The 14,295-nt window shown below is 47.9% G+C and overlaps 1 protein-coding gene across 2 annotated transcripts in view; it reads left to right on the forward strand.

The window, feature by feature from the left end:
* Positions 1-14,295, forward strand: part of LOC140188803 (uncharacterized) — a 121,116-nt gene that overhangs the window by 48,135 nt on the left and 58,686 nt on the right. For both annotated transcript variants that reach the window (XM_072245449.1, XM_072245450.1), the window contains exons 13-21: positions 186-385; positions 2,139-2,321; positions 3,504-3,648; positions 4,714-4,860; positions 8,710-8,940; positions 10,716-10,909; positions 12,266-12,393; positions 12,985-13,154; positions 13,860-14,039. In XM_072245449.1, the coding sequence (XP_072101550.1) occupies positions 186-385; positions 2,139-2,321; positions 3,504-3,648; positions 4,714-4,860; positions 8,710-8,940; positions 10,716-10,909; positions 12,266-12,393; positions 12,985-13,154; positions 13,860-14,039 (1,578 nt within the window). The remainder of the gene's footprint in view (positions 1-185; positions 386-2,138; positions 2,322-3,503; positions 3,649-4,713; positions 4,861-8,709; positions 8,941-10,715; positions 10,910-12,265; positions 12,394-12,984; positions 13,155-13,859; positions 14,040-14,295) is intronic.

The raw sequence follows: 14,295 nt of genomic DNA on the forward strand, positions 1-14,295 counted from the left end.
GTAGGATTCAACCATCAAATTTAGAGCCCTGCACCCTTAGTACAGCAAATACCCGATTCTGTAACGCTGATGTTACCATCCAAAGTGTCACCGTGAAGTTGCCACCCAAAGGGTCTCTCTTCCTCACTGTACACAGACCTTTCACTGTACAGTAACAGCACTGTGCTCTTGCGTTGTTCCCACAGGAACTGCGTGCTAAGTACGAAGCAGCCCAGGACCTGGTGGCCAGTCTGAGGAAGCACTTGGCCGACAGTGAGGGCGAGCGCCGGGCGCTGGAGCAGCAGATCCTAAAGCTCCGGGAGGAGACCGAGGACCTGCTGAGGGCCAAGGATGACGCCAAGCGCGACGCCAATCGCTTCCGCTCTTCCGCTGACCTGCTGGGAAGGTGAGAGCACGTGAGATGCCGCTGATCCAATTCATCCCCACCCAATAGCAATGTTCTCTCGCTGCTGTTGGGACCTCTGCTGTGATGAAGCTCCCCCCACAAAACTTGTTACACTTTAGATATTTTTCCCTGCCCCTCTATTTGAACCGAACCAAGTCACAACCCAAAAATAGTAAAGCATCATCGTCAGAGATTCAGACAATGCAGGAGCAGGCCTTTCGGCCCTCAATGTCTTTGCTGCCCAGCGAGTACTTATCTCTAGAGATCCCATTTAATCAGAACTTAGTCTGCAGCTACCATGCCTCCCTCAGTCTTTCAAGTGCTCCTCCAGATGTTATGTCAGCATTGTGAGCAGTATTTATCGTCAACAACAGGAATTCTGCAGATGCTGGAAATTCAAGCAACACACATCAAAGTTGCTGGGGAACGCAGCAGGTCAGGCAGCATCTCTAGGAAGAGGTACAGTCGACGTTTCACACCGAGACCCTTCGTCAGGACTAACTGAAGGAAGAGTTAGTAAGAGATTTGAAAGTGGGAGGGGGAGGGGGAGATCCAGAATGAAAGGAGAAGACAGGAGGGGGAGGGATGGAGCCAAGAGCTGGACAGGTGATTGGCAAAGGGGATATGAGAGGATCATGGGACAGGAGGTCTGGGGAGAAGGAAAAGGGGGAGGGGGGAAAAGCCCAGAGGATGGGCAAGGAGTATAGTCAGAGGGACAGAGGGAGAAAAAGGAGAGAGAGAGAAAGAATGTGTGTATAAAAATAAATAACGGATGAGGTACAAGGGGGAGGTGGGGCCTTAGCGGAAGTTAGAGAAGTCGATGTTCATGCCATCAGGTTGGAGGCTACCCAGACGGAATATAAGGTGTTGTTCCTCCAACCTGAGTGTGGCTTCATCTTTACAGTAGAGGAGGCCGTGGATAGACGTGTCAGAATGGGAATGGGACGTGGAATTAAAATGTGTGGCCACTGGGAGATCCTGCTTTCTCTGGCGGACAGAGTATTTATCGCCACTTAGAATTGTGTTTCTTCATCTTAGGGGACAATCATACACTCGCTAAACTGTTTTTGTTGCCATTCTGAAACTCAATATTTTCTTCACATTTAAATCTTACTTTTATTTTATTTATTGTTTGTTTATTTATCGGGATACCCTTCTGGCCCTTCGAGCTGCACCACCCAGTAACCCCCCTCAATTTAATCCTGGCCTAACCACAGGACAATATACAATGATCAATTAACCTTATTAATCTTCGGACTGTGGGAGGAAACCCACGCTGTCACGGGGAGCGCGTGCAAACTCCCCACAGGCAGCGCCGGGAATTGAACCCGGGTCACTAGCGCTGTAAAGCGTTGTGCTGACCGCTACGCTACCATGCTGCCCGTTATTTTGATATTCAAAACGAAGCCTGTAAAACAGCAATGGACTGAGTGTGGGCAGCACAATCGCAGAGCAGTTAGCATGACGTTATTACAGTGCCAATGGCCCAGGTTCAATTCCCATTGCTATCTGTACGTTCTCCCCGTGAACGCGAGCGTTTCCTCCGGTTCCCCCCCACAGTCCAAAGACGTGCAGCTTAACAGGTTAAGTGATCACAAGGCTGTAATTGGTGACGTGGACTCGTTTGCTCGGAAGGAACAGTTACCATGCTGAATCTCCAAATTAAAAATAAATTAAACTTTAGTTGACCCACCTGAAAAGCCAGCAGCAAGTAAGTTTAGTGATCGTTGCCCTCTCCTCCTCGCGCTGGCAGTGAGAAGTCGAACTTGGAGAAGTCCCTTCAGTCTCTGCAGCTGCAGACTGAGACGGTGCAGCAGGAGAATGAGAGGCTGCAGCTGGCCAACGGTGAACTGCAGAGGCAGCGAGACAACCTGGAGGACGAGAAGGAGGACATCCTGAAGGACAAGGAGAGGGCGCAGAAGGAAGTCGACCGAGGGTGAGTCATACTCACTGTTCCAGAATTGAGGGGCGTAAGAGGTAGAAGTGCGATCAGTCCATTCTGCTCCTAGTAATTGTTCCACCATTCAATATTTTAACATCAGCACCATTGCATTAACCCCATATTTCTTAGTTCCCTTAAATATCCGAAACTTTTTCATTCTCTAACCCGAACATACTCAGAGACTGGCCTCCACTTGGGCAGAGAATTCCAAAGGTTCACAAAACTTGGGGTGAAGAGATTACTTTTCAGCTCAGTCCGCAAAAGCTGACCCTTTATTTTGAGACTGCGATCCCCGATTCTACACTCCCCAGCAAGGGAAACCTGTTGTAACGGTTTAATATGTTTCAATCTATGTCAAGAGCATAGGTCCAATGTTGTTAATGGACATCACCATACCTATCTCTTTCAAAATCTTGGGATACAGTTCACCGTACCTCGGGGATTTAACTGCAAAGAGTGGACTAATTGGGTGTGGTTGGTCGGACTTGAACGGGCAGACCTGCCCTGCATCATTGGGCAGATACGGTGTTGAAACTGTACTGGGATCGCTTGGCTGGAGTTAAGACAACTGAACTGTTGCCTGGTCCCATACTTAAGCTTTCAAATATTTCTCAGTATTAGATGGGGTAAATTGACTTGGCTAGAGAATATTTATATGCAATAGTGGGGATCTCAGGAGAAATCCAAAAAGGTACATCTATTTGCCACATCTTGCTGAACGTGGTTTGTATGTTTTACCTTTTCCTTAGCACTTAAACACTGGGCTTCCCCAATTATATTCTCTGTAAAATTTCTCCTGTCTCAATATATGAGGAGCCACATATTAATTTTTTTTGCTTATTCTTATGTTTTTACCTGATGTAGCTTTTACAAGTCTCTTTTTATGTTTCCTGGTGGATTCCTCTCATATTCAAGTTTCACACTCCTCATCGTTATCTTTACATTCTGAAATTGTCCAATCCTCAAATTTGTTGCCAGTTCTGGCAACATTATCAGCCTTTTCCTTTCATCTAATACGATCCTCGATTTCCCTTTTAGCTGCATATGGAGTACTCGTACTATGAGCTTTTGTGTAAATAGTGTACTTGTGTTGTTTGGGTCTATTTTGTATTCTTTAAACGTTACTGTCTCTGGGATTAAATGTTCCTGAATGTTTGTATAAATTTCTCCCGTCAGCTACAAGCTGATTGAGCAGCTGGAAGGAAAGAACTCGAGTGTGAAAAAGGAGCTGGTGCAGGTTAAGGAGGCATTGAGGCAAACTTCATTGGACAGGGAGGTTCTGGAGAACGAGAAGGCTGAAACTAAAGAGGCACTGTCCAAGGTAAGCTTCGAACATGAGGCAGGATGCACAAGCAACTTGTGATTATACACAAAACTCTGTTTTATTTTCCAACATTCATTAGAAAAATATAAACAAAGTATACAAGAAAGGTAAGGAGGGAGAAGAAGATGGCGACGCGGCCGTTCCAAATGATATCGTATGTGCACAATCCGGATTTGATGGAGACAGCCGTGAGAAGCGCAGAGGAACATCTGGAGTAACTTCTGAAATGCCTGCTTCGCTGCCACTGCTACTGCGCGATCGAGAACCTCCAGAGATGTAGGCCCCAAATCCTCGGCTTTGCGTATCGCCTGTTGCCGGGGCCGGGGTCGAAATGCTCGGCAGAGATGGTGCTCGGTGCTCAAATAGGTGGTCGAAGGCTCGGAGTGGTTCGGACGGACTCGGAGTCGGACTGTGGTCGGATGCTTCCAGGATGCTGCATCGGCAAGTTGGCGGCGCTGGAGGTTCACCGTCTGCGTGAGATGATGGGACCTTCAAGAGACTTTGAGATTTTTACTGTGCCATGGTCTGTTCTTATCAAATTACGGTATTGCTTTGCATTTTTGTAACTATATGTTATAATTGTGTGGTTTTTGTCAGTTTTTAAGTTGGTTTGTCATGTGTTTTTCGTGATATCATTCTGGACAAGCATTTTATCATTTCTTAATGCATGCATTACTAAATGACAATAAAAGGGGACTGCGTGTCCTCATAATCATAATAAGAATAGGATTAAAACTTCAGGCTTTTGTACCTCCTGCCTGATGGTAGCTATGAGAAGATGGAATGGCCCAGATGGTGGAGATTTTTAATGATAGGTGGTGCCTTTTGAGGAGGTATCTAATGCTGATACCTCCAGTGATGGGAAAGGATCTGCCTGTGTTGTGTTGGGCTGAGTTCCCTACTCTCTGCTGCTTCTTCTATTACTGTGCGTTCAGTTTTCTGTATCAATCGGAGATATTCGCCTGATTTGTAGAGTCAGGCCAAGTGTAAAGCCGGGGGGGAATGTTCAGCTTTGAAGGTGAGTTGGTTTTAATATTAATGGAATTGTTTGCTCCCACTAAGGTGCAGAATACCAGTGCAGAGATGGAGGTGACCCTGAGCAAGCTGAGGACGGAGCAAGCCTCTCTGCGGGATTCTCTGTCCAAGATGAGTGCCTTCAATGAGGGGCTGGCCCAGGACAAGGTGCAGCTGAACAAGATCATCCTGGTGGTAATAACATTCAGTTTTCAAGCTCCTCTCGCCTTGACCCACACACCCTTGTCTCCTCTCCCTTCGGTGTTGGGGTACACTTCGACTGGAACTGGTAGCTCACTTCGTTAAAAAGGCCAATTGTTGTTTTGCTACGACTCACACATACAATTTGCCGGAGGAACTAAACAGGTCAGGTAGCCTTTATGGAGGGAAATGACCGGTTGCTTTTTCCGACTGAGATCCTTCAGTGAGTCCTGATGAAAGGCTTGGCTCAAAATGTCGACTGTTTATCTCTCTCCATAGATGCTGCCTGACCTGCTGAGTTCCTCTGGCATTTTGTGTGTGTTGCTCCAGTTTTCCAGCATCTGCAGAATCTCGTGTGCTTATTCCTTGTGACTCAGCCTTGAGAGAGAAAGTGTGGGTGCTGGGGCTAGTTGTCCAAGCTTTTGTCAGGACGCCGGAGCAAGGATCCAATCGCAGACCCAGTACTGCGCACACAGTGATATTAATTGAGTAACAAATCCCGAGGTGCAAACAAAGTCGGCGTCAAAGTTCAGGCAGAGATCAAAACATCCAGAGAAACCCAAAAACCAGAATCGGGAAACAGGCAGAGTCGATATTCAGACGGACAGAGTACAGATACGAATGCTGGAAAGGCTCAGGAAAATTCACTGGCACAATCTGGCAACAAACAGGTGAAAACAGAGGACTGAAACACACTGACAATAAACAGAGAGGCAGATGATAGGTGGAGCACAATGAGACACAGGTGGCAGCAATACAGGTAATAATGAGAAACAGATGAGAGACGGAGTACTCAGTAATACAGGGCTGGAGTAGAGCAGGACCGGGGACAGGAGCACGTGGGGCACGAAACAAACAAGAGCACATGACAATACAAAACCACAGACTGACGGCTAGGGGGAAAACAGACAAAAAGACAAAGTTCAACTGGAGGTACTGACAGCTTTTTATGCAGAGCCTTGCTTACCCTTTCCTTCCTAATGTTCCGAACAGAACCTCCAGCCCTTTGCCACAGTACAGCGCACTCATCTCCATCCAACGTGTTGGGACATTGGCCCTTTCTTGGGCTGCATGGTTCCTGACTCTCACATTGAGCAGAGCAGACAGGCAATGCACCGTTCTTTTAGTCGTGCCCAAGGGTTCCTAACCTGGGGACCACAGACCCATCAGTTAACGGTAAGGCTCCATGGCATGGAAAAACGGTTGGGAACCCCTGCCGTAGGCTGATTTGTGAGCAAGTTCACATTGAGCTTAGATTCGGGTCAAGTCCACCTCGAGGATAGATTCAGGTCAAGTTCAGTTCAAGTTTATTGTAGTGTGATGAGGCTCAAATACAGTGAAGAACTGATTAGTTGGAACATTGCAAGCACCACTCAGTATATAAATGATACATGACATTATAACCGTACAGTGGAGAAATAACAGGGAGACCTTAATGAAATGGAAAAAAAGCATACAGACAATCAAAATGCACGTCTGCGATAGTGCAGAGGCAGCCCGCAGTGTTCCATTGCTGACGTAGGGTTAGTGTCGTGCGGGGAGGTCCGAGAATTTGGTGGTGGTAGGGAAGCAGCTGTTCCTGAACCTGGTGATGTGGGACGTCTGCACTCCCGCCTGATGGTAGCAGTGAGCGGTGAGGATCCTGACGATGGATGAGGCATCTGGAGTACTCTGCACAGTACTGGATCACTTATCTGAAGAATGATGTTTATGCACAGGAAGCAGTTCAGAGAAGGATTATTATCGATTAATATGTGAGTTGGTGGCGTTGCTTTACATTGAAAGGGCTGGATAGTTTGGCTTATATGCACAGGTGTGTAGAAAAATGAGGGGATTTGATTGAAACATTTATCCTGTTTTTCTGTGATATCACTCTGGAGGAACATTGTATCATTTCTTAATGCATGCATGCATTTCTAAATGACAATAAACGAGGACTGAGTGTTCTCATAATCTAAGATCTTGACTGGGTGGGTGTGGAGAGGATGTTTCCTCTTCTGGGAGAATCTAGAACAAGAGTCACTGTTCAAAAATAGAGTGTCACCCATCTAAGACAGAAATGAGACATTTTTTTCCTCATGGCTCGTGAGTAACTGGAATCATCTTCCTCAAAGGTCAGTGGAAGCAGTATCTTTGAATATTGTGAAGGCAGGTTTAAATAGAATGTTGGAGAGGTGGTGTGATACAGCTTGGAAACAGGCTCTTTGGCTCAATGGGGCTGTGCTAACTATCAACCATCCATTTTACACGAATCCCATTTTCATCAGCACCTGACGAAGGGTCTCGGCCTGAAACATCGACTGCATCTCTTCCTACAGATGCTGCCTGGCCTGCTGCGTTCACCAGCAACTTTGATGTGTGTTGCTTCATCAGCACCTCCAGGTTCTACCACTCATCTACACACCAGGGCAATTTATACCCTCTGAGTTGGTAGTCATAGTGAGAGCATGCAAACTCCACGCAGACAGCGCAATTGAAGCCAGGCCTCTGGTGCTGTGGGCAGCGGCTTCTCTAACTGTGCCACTGTCGTGTTCGGATCGGAAGCAGGTTTAATATCATCAGCATATATCGTGAAATTTGCTATTTTTGCTGCAGCAGTACCTTGCATAATAATAAAAGCAATGAATTACATTATATATGAGGTCTGATTCTACCTCTGTGTGTGTGTGTATATATATAATGTGTCTGTGTATAGATAGTTAAATAAGTTGTGAGGTAGTGTTCATGGGTTCAATGTCCATTCAGAAATCTGTTGGCAGAGGGGAAGAAGCTGTTCCTGAATCATTGAGTGTGTGTCTTCAGGCTCCTGTACCTCCTTCCTGATGGTAGCAATGAGAAGAGGGCATGTCCTGGGTGATGATGGATGCTACCATTTTGAAGCATCGCTCTTTGAAATTGTTCTGGATGCTGGAGAGGCTAGTGCCCATAATGGAGCTGACTGAGTTCACATCTTTCTGCAGCTTCTTTCAATCCAGTGCAGTTCCCCCCCCACCCACCCCCATACCAAATGGTGATGCAGCCAGTTAGAATGTTCTCCATGGTACATCTGTAGAAATTTGCGAGTGCACAACAAATCTCCTCAATCTCCTAATGAAACACTGTACAGCCGCCGTTGTGCCTTCTTTGTAGCTGCATCAATACGTTGGGCTCAAGATCGATCCTCAAAGAAGTTGACACCCAGGAACTTGAAATTGCTCACCCTTTCCACTTCTGATCCCTCTGAGGACTGGCGTGTGTTCCTTCGTCTTGCCCTTCCTGAAGTCCACAATTAGTTCTTTGGCCTTACTGATGTTGAGTGCAAGGTTGTTGCTGTGATTCCACTCAACCAGCTGATTCTTCTCGCTCCTGAATGGCTTCTCGTCACCTTCTGAAATTCTGCCGACAATAGTTGTGTTGTCAGCAAATTCATAGATGGCATTTGAGCTGTGCCCAGCCATGCAGTCATGGGTGTAGAGACAGTAGAGCAGTGGGCTAAGCACACATCCTTGAGGTGTGCCAGTGTTGATTGCGAGCAAGGTGGAGATGCTATTTCCAATCTGCTCAGACTGTGACGTAAGTCAAGGATCCAGTTGCAGAGGGAAGTACAAAGGCCCGGGTTTTGGAGCTTTTTGGTCCGAACTGTAGGAATGATTGTGTTAAACGCTGAGCTGAAGTCAATAAACAGCATCCAGACATAAGTATTAGTATTAGTAACCTTCCATCCAACGGTTATGCAGGGCGGGTACATGGGAAGATAGATCAGATGTTGCAGCCAGATCAGTCATGGTCTTATTAAGCAACGGGAGGTTTGAGAGGCTACTCTTGCTCTTCGTTGGTAGGCTTGCAACTCTTGTGTACTTGCAGCTGGAGGATGAGAAGATGATGCTGCTTGCTCAGAAGAAGGAAGTGGAGCAGGAGAAGACCTCAATCCGGGATGAGCTGGTCCGCCTGGAGCAAGAGAAGCTAGACCTCCACAACGAGCGCCACAGTCTGGAGTACTGCCTGCAGATGATGGAGCAGAGCCGTGAGAACCTGGAGCAGGATCTGAAGACCTGCCAGCAGGAGAAGGGAGAACTGCAGGAACAACTGGGACAGGTAGAGGAACTGCTAAAGTACGTTCTAACATTGCAGAACCATTGGCAAAAGTTACACTTAACCTGCTGAATACACAGTGAGAGTTACAAACCAAAATCCACTTAGCTGTTCACAAAATTCCGATAAACCTGCCTACTCCAAGTTTTTGTGATCGCAATAGCGGTGGAGGAACTCAGCAAATCAGGCAGCATCTATGGAGGGAAATGAACAGTCAATGTTTCAGACCAATAATCCTTCATCTGGCCTCATGAAGTCCTGCTGAAGGATCTTGACTGAAACATCGACTGTTTATTCTCCTTCATAGACACCATCCGACCTGCTGAGTTCCTTCAGCAGCTTGCGTGTGTTGTTCAGGATTTTCAGCATCTGTAGAATCCCTTGTGTACGTGATGGTAGGATGAGCCCATCTTCTAGACTAAAGCACGCCGTTCCCTTATTAATGCCCAACACGTTTTTATTTTTGCATCTTTTAAATGTTACGCAATAAAGTCGTAAATATCCTTGTTAACCAGTGAGTTTAGAGTGAGTGTAGGAAGCAAGGTTCTGGTCGTTGAAGGAGAAATGGGAAGTGGTGAGTTGATCAGCAGTGTGTAAACTTCCATCGAGTTGGAAAGGATTGCAGCAAATATTGAGCCAGATGCCAAAGCATAGGCACTTTTGGAATGGTAGGATAGTGGAGCATCAGAGTTGGACTCTTAACACTTATACTAAATGAACAGCAAAACTACATGTCAAAGTAGCCTTATCCTGCTAAGTAATCAGCACAGGCTGCTGGACAACAAGTCTCGCCTGCTGAATAATCAGAGTCACACGTCCCCTGCTAAATAATAGGTTAGGTGAGTGGGCAAATTCATGGCAGATGCAATTTAATGTGGATAAATGTGAGGTTATCCACTTTGGTGGCAAGAACAGGAAAACGGATTATTATCTGAACGGTGGCCGATTAGGAAAAGGGGAGGTGCAACGAGACCTGGGTGTCATTGTACACCAGTCATTGAAAGTGGGCATGCAGGTACAGCAGGCGGTGAAAAAGGCGAATGGTATGCTGGCATTCATAGCGAGAGGATTCGAGTACAGGAGCAGGGAGGTACTACTGCAGTTGTACAAGGCCTTGGTGAGACCACACCTGGGGTATTGTGTGCAATTTTGGTCCCCTAATCTGAGGAGAGACATTCTTGCCATAGAAGGGGTACAAAGAAGGTTCACCAGATTGATTCCTGGGATGGCAGGACTTTCATATGAAGAAAGACTGGATCGACTAGGCTTATACTCGCTGGCATTTAGAAGGTTGAGGGGGGATCTCATTGAAACATATAAAATTCTAAAGGGATTGGACAGGCTAGATGCAGGCAGATTGTTCCCGATGTTGGGGAAGTCCAGAACGAGCGGTCACAGTTTAAGGATAAAGGGGAAGCCTTTTAGGACCAAGATGAGGAAAAACTTCTTCACACAGAGTGGTGAATCTGTGGAATTCTCTGCCACAGGAAACAGTTGAGGCCAGTTCACTGGCTATATTTAAGAGGGAGTTAGATATGGCCCTTGTGGCTAAAGGGATCGGGGGTATGGAGAGAAGGCAGGTACAGGGTTCTGAGTTGGATGATCAGCCATGATCATACTGAATGGTGGTGCAGGCTCAAAGGGCTGAATGGCCTACTCCTGCACCTATTTTCTATGTTTCTATGTTTCTATAATATGCAAGTAACCCTTACCCTGCTAAGTAGAACCAGTTATGCCCGCGAGATGAAAGACCGAACTGCCCCACTGTGTTCGCACAGGTGACTCGACAGAAGAACAGTGTGAGCGAGGAGCTGGTGCAGGCGCGCCACGAGATCGAGCGGCACAACGAGGCGCTGCTTCGCGTGGCCAGAGAGAAGGAGGAGCTGACCAGGCTGAAGGCGAGCCTTGAGGTCCAGCTCACCGCGTCAGAGCGCGAGAACAGGGCACTGGCAGATGAAGGAGCGGGTCTCAGGTGTGTACAAACACCGGGCCGGGGGACAGCGGTGACGAGAACTTGCCCTTCAGCTGTTCAGGGGGAAAGAAAATACGGCACGCGTGACCCCGTAAAGCTGTCTAACGTGCTCCAGGCCTCTCCATGTGGTGCTTTGGAAACATCCCACCACATATCCAACACTCCCAATTGTAATGGTGTGTCGGCAGCTGCACTATAACGATGATTTTTTTTTTTACAAAATTCTTTATTACAAATGTCGGTGCTGTACAATATTTACAAACCCAGTGACTAACACATTTACTACACTACAAACAGACAATACATGTTAAACCAATATATTGCCATCCTCATCAATGATGGCATTTACACCCCGTGGAGCCCAACGGTCCCGGAACATCTCTACGGTCGCCGTGGACTGTGCGTATTCCCTTTCAATATTCACCCGGGCACGAACATACCCCCTAAACATAGCCAGGCAGTCCGCCCGGGGAGAACCTCCTGCCACCCTTTTCCAGGAGCCACGGATGGCAATTTTCGCCAGCTCCAGGAGCAAGTTGACAAGGACATCCTCATCCCTCTGTGCCCCCCTCCTTACTGGATGACCATATATGAATAGGGTGGGACTGAAATGCAACCAGAAGGTGAGAAGCAGCCCACGCAAATACGCGAAAAGGGGCTGCAGCCTCACACACTCCACGTACATATGGTACACCGTCTCCTCCAGCCCGCAGAAGTGACACGCGGCTGGGAGATCCGTGTACAAACTAAAGAAATTATTGCAGGGCACCGACTATAATGATGATAGGAGTACTCTACAACCCACTGTAATGTTCCCCGATGTAATTTAGACCCCTCGGCGTATCCTTGACCACTGCGTGTAATGGAACCCCTGCGCTGTTGGGTCATCGGCGAACTGGACGATTTGAATACCCGGGTGATTGGCCGTGCAGTCACGTGTGGGCAGAGTGTACAGCATTGGGCTCACCCCACAGCCCTGGGGGGCACCCGTGTTGGGGATGATGGGGAGGGGGGAGCTGTTTATCCCACTCCCATCAAGGAGGAGGCAGGACTAACGGACTCAAACGGTTCCTTTCCCCAAGCAGTGAGGCTGATCAACACCTCCACTCCATGCCCCCAACCACCACTACTTCATTAATTCCTGTCTGTCACCTCATGTACACTTGTCTGTAACTAGCGTCACTCTGTGGACAGATAATCAATCTATCTATACACACACACACATTCTCCCTCCATTCTCCCTCGAACTCTCCATTCCCCCTCGCACCCTCCATTCTCCCTTGCTCCCTCATTCCCCCTCACTCCCTCCCGCCCCCTCCCCCTCGCTCTCTCTGACCACCTCTCTTGTTTTGCCAGGTCTGAGAAGGAGGCCCTGGAGACGACGCTGTTTGACACCAGGCAATGGCTGACTATGCTGGAGACGCAAAAGGAACAGGCTGAAGGCGAGAATCAGACGCTACTCCTGGCCAAAGAGGCTCTGCAAGGTAAGGCAAACAGAAGTACAGTAAACCCTGGTCCTCCTGCACAAAACTAAGTCTATGACAATCCCTCCTCTTCCTTAAAAGTTCCCTGTTCTACAAAGGTGCTTTTAACAGCTCAGTACAAGTGAAGCATTGCAGAAGGCAGGAAAGTGGACTGGCTATCCTTTTTCTAAGCTGCAGATTCAACCATTAAAGTTCAGCTTCAGTCCCGGTAGATGTGCAATTCTACGATCATGACCTCGAGCCTCCAACACGTGTTGTCTCAGCAGGCTAGTGAACCAAGAAGCCCTGCTTACTTTGCAGCGACTCCCCACACCTACGTGGACACAAGACCACACTGGCCTGAGAGCAGATCCCAATTCTCCTTTGAAGTCCACTTATCCCAGGCTCACTGTCCGAACAGTTCATTAGAATTGGCTGGAGTCAGTGTGTTCATGAGGGGGAGAGAACTGGGGGTGAACTTCCCTGACCCACTCTTTGTGTCAGTGAGATGTCAGGAGCTACAGCGTCTCTAAATTCCCCGTCCCGCGGCACTGCCTTGTCTCGCACCTTCAATCCCGTTGCACAACTCAGTGCATTCCGTTTGCCCTCCAGCTGAAAGTAACCGTATACAGAAGGAAATGGAGGTGGAGATGACCAAGTGGGAACGAGACAAAGAACTTCTCGCTCAGAAACTCTCCCAGGCCGAGCGGGAAGCGCAGGTTGCCCTGAAAAACGAGCAGACAGCCCACGAAGAAGACGTGGACCGTCTGCAGCGAGAGAAGGTAATGGGGGGGCATCTGTGGGTCAGGGTGTGATAGGAACTTCGCAGATCAGGGTGGGGCCACTGCCTTTAGATAGCCCCCAATTATGCAGGAGATGTTCAGTAGCTCGAACTAACCCCTCCAAACATAAACTGGAACTTGTTCAGGGACAGACCCAGAACAGCTGTGCTTGCTTGATCCTGTGGTATCTGACCGGGCACTGCCATGATGTGACAGGCCACAGACCAAGGATTTATTTATTTTTAATTTTATATAATTTTTATTTGCACAGATTGTCTTTTATGCACATTGATTGTCAGTCTTCATGTATAGTTTTTCATAAATTCTATTGTTTCCCTTTATTTCCCAGTGAATGCCCGCAAGAAAATGAATCTCGAGGTAGTATATGGTAACATTTACATACTTTGGAAAAAAATATATTTTGACCTTTTTCTTTGAGCTCCTGGTCCCAGTTTACAAACATAAAGCAGATAATACACAAGAGGAAAGGAAGGTTTTGGTGGGGTTTGGTTTTGCTGCCTTCCGATGCCATCTTCAGCCTTGTGAGGACAACCTGGCACCAAAGTGCTGTGGGTTGTAGAAGTCAGCATTTTCAGGAAGGAACCAGAGGGGCTGGAGATCTGTGCCGAGGTGTGGCAGCAGAGGATCCTTTGGAGGTGTCGGGGTCCCTAACCTGAGACTGCTGTGGCCATTTCTTTGTTGCAGGAGTCCTTGCGTTTGGGGCTGGAGGAGGAACGAGAGGAACTGCTGTACCAGCTGAAGCAGGAGCGCGAGGAGCTGTGCGCTCGGTTTGGAGCCGAGAGAGAAGAACTCAGTGAGGAGATCACCGCCCTGCAACAGGAGCGAGATGAGGCTCTGTTGCTGGCTGAGAACGAGAAGCAGCAGGTAGGGAGGGAGATGGGGACCAGAGACTCTAAAATGTCGCTTTTCCATCCAACAGCTCTCTCCCTCTGTCTGTCCAGTCCACAGGCTCTCTCTGTCTGTCCAGTCCACAGACTCTCTCTGTCTGTCCAGTCCACAGACTCTCTCTGTCTGTCCAGTCCACAGGCTCTCTCTGTCTGTCCAGTCCACAGGCTCTGTCTGTCCAGTCCACAGACTCTCCTTGTCTGTCCAGTCCACAGACTCTCCTTGTCTGTCCAGT

This window comes from Mobula birostris, chromosome 27 (genome assembly GCF_030028105.1).
Source record: "Mobula birostris isolate sMobBir1 chromosome 27, sMobBir1.hap1, whole genome shotgun sequence".
Lineage (NCBI taxonomy): Eukaryota > Metazoa > Chordata > Chondrichthyes > Myliobatiformes > Myliobatidae > Mobula > Mobula birostris.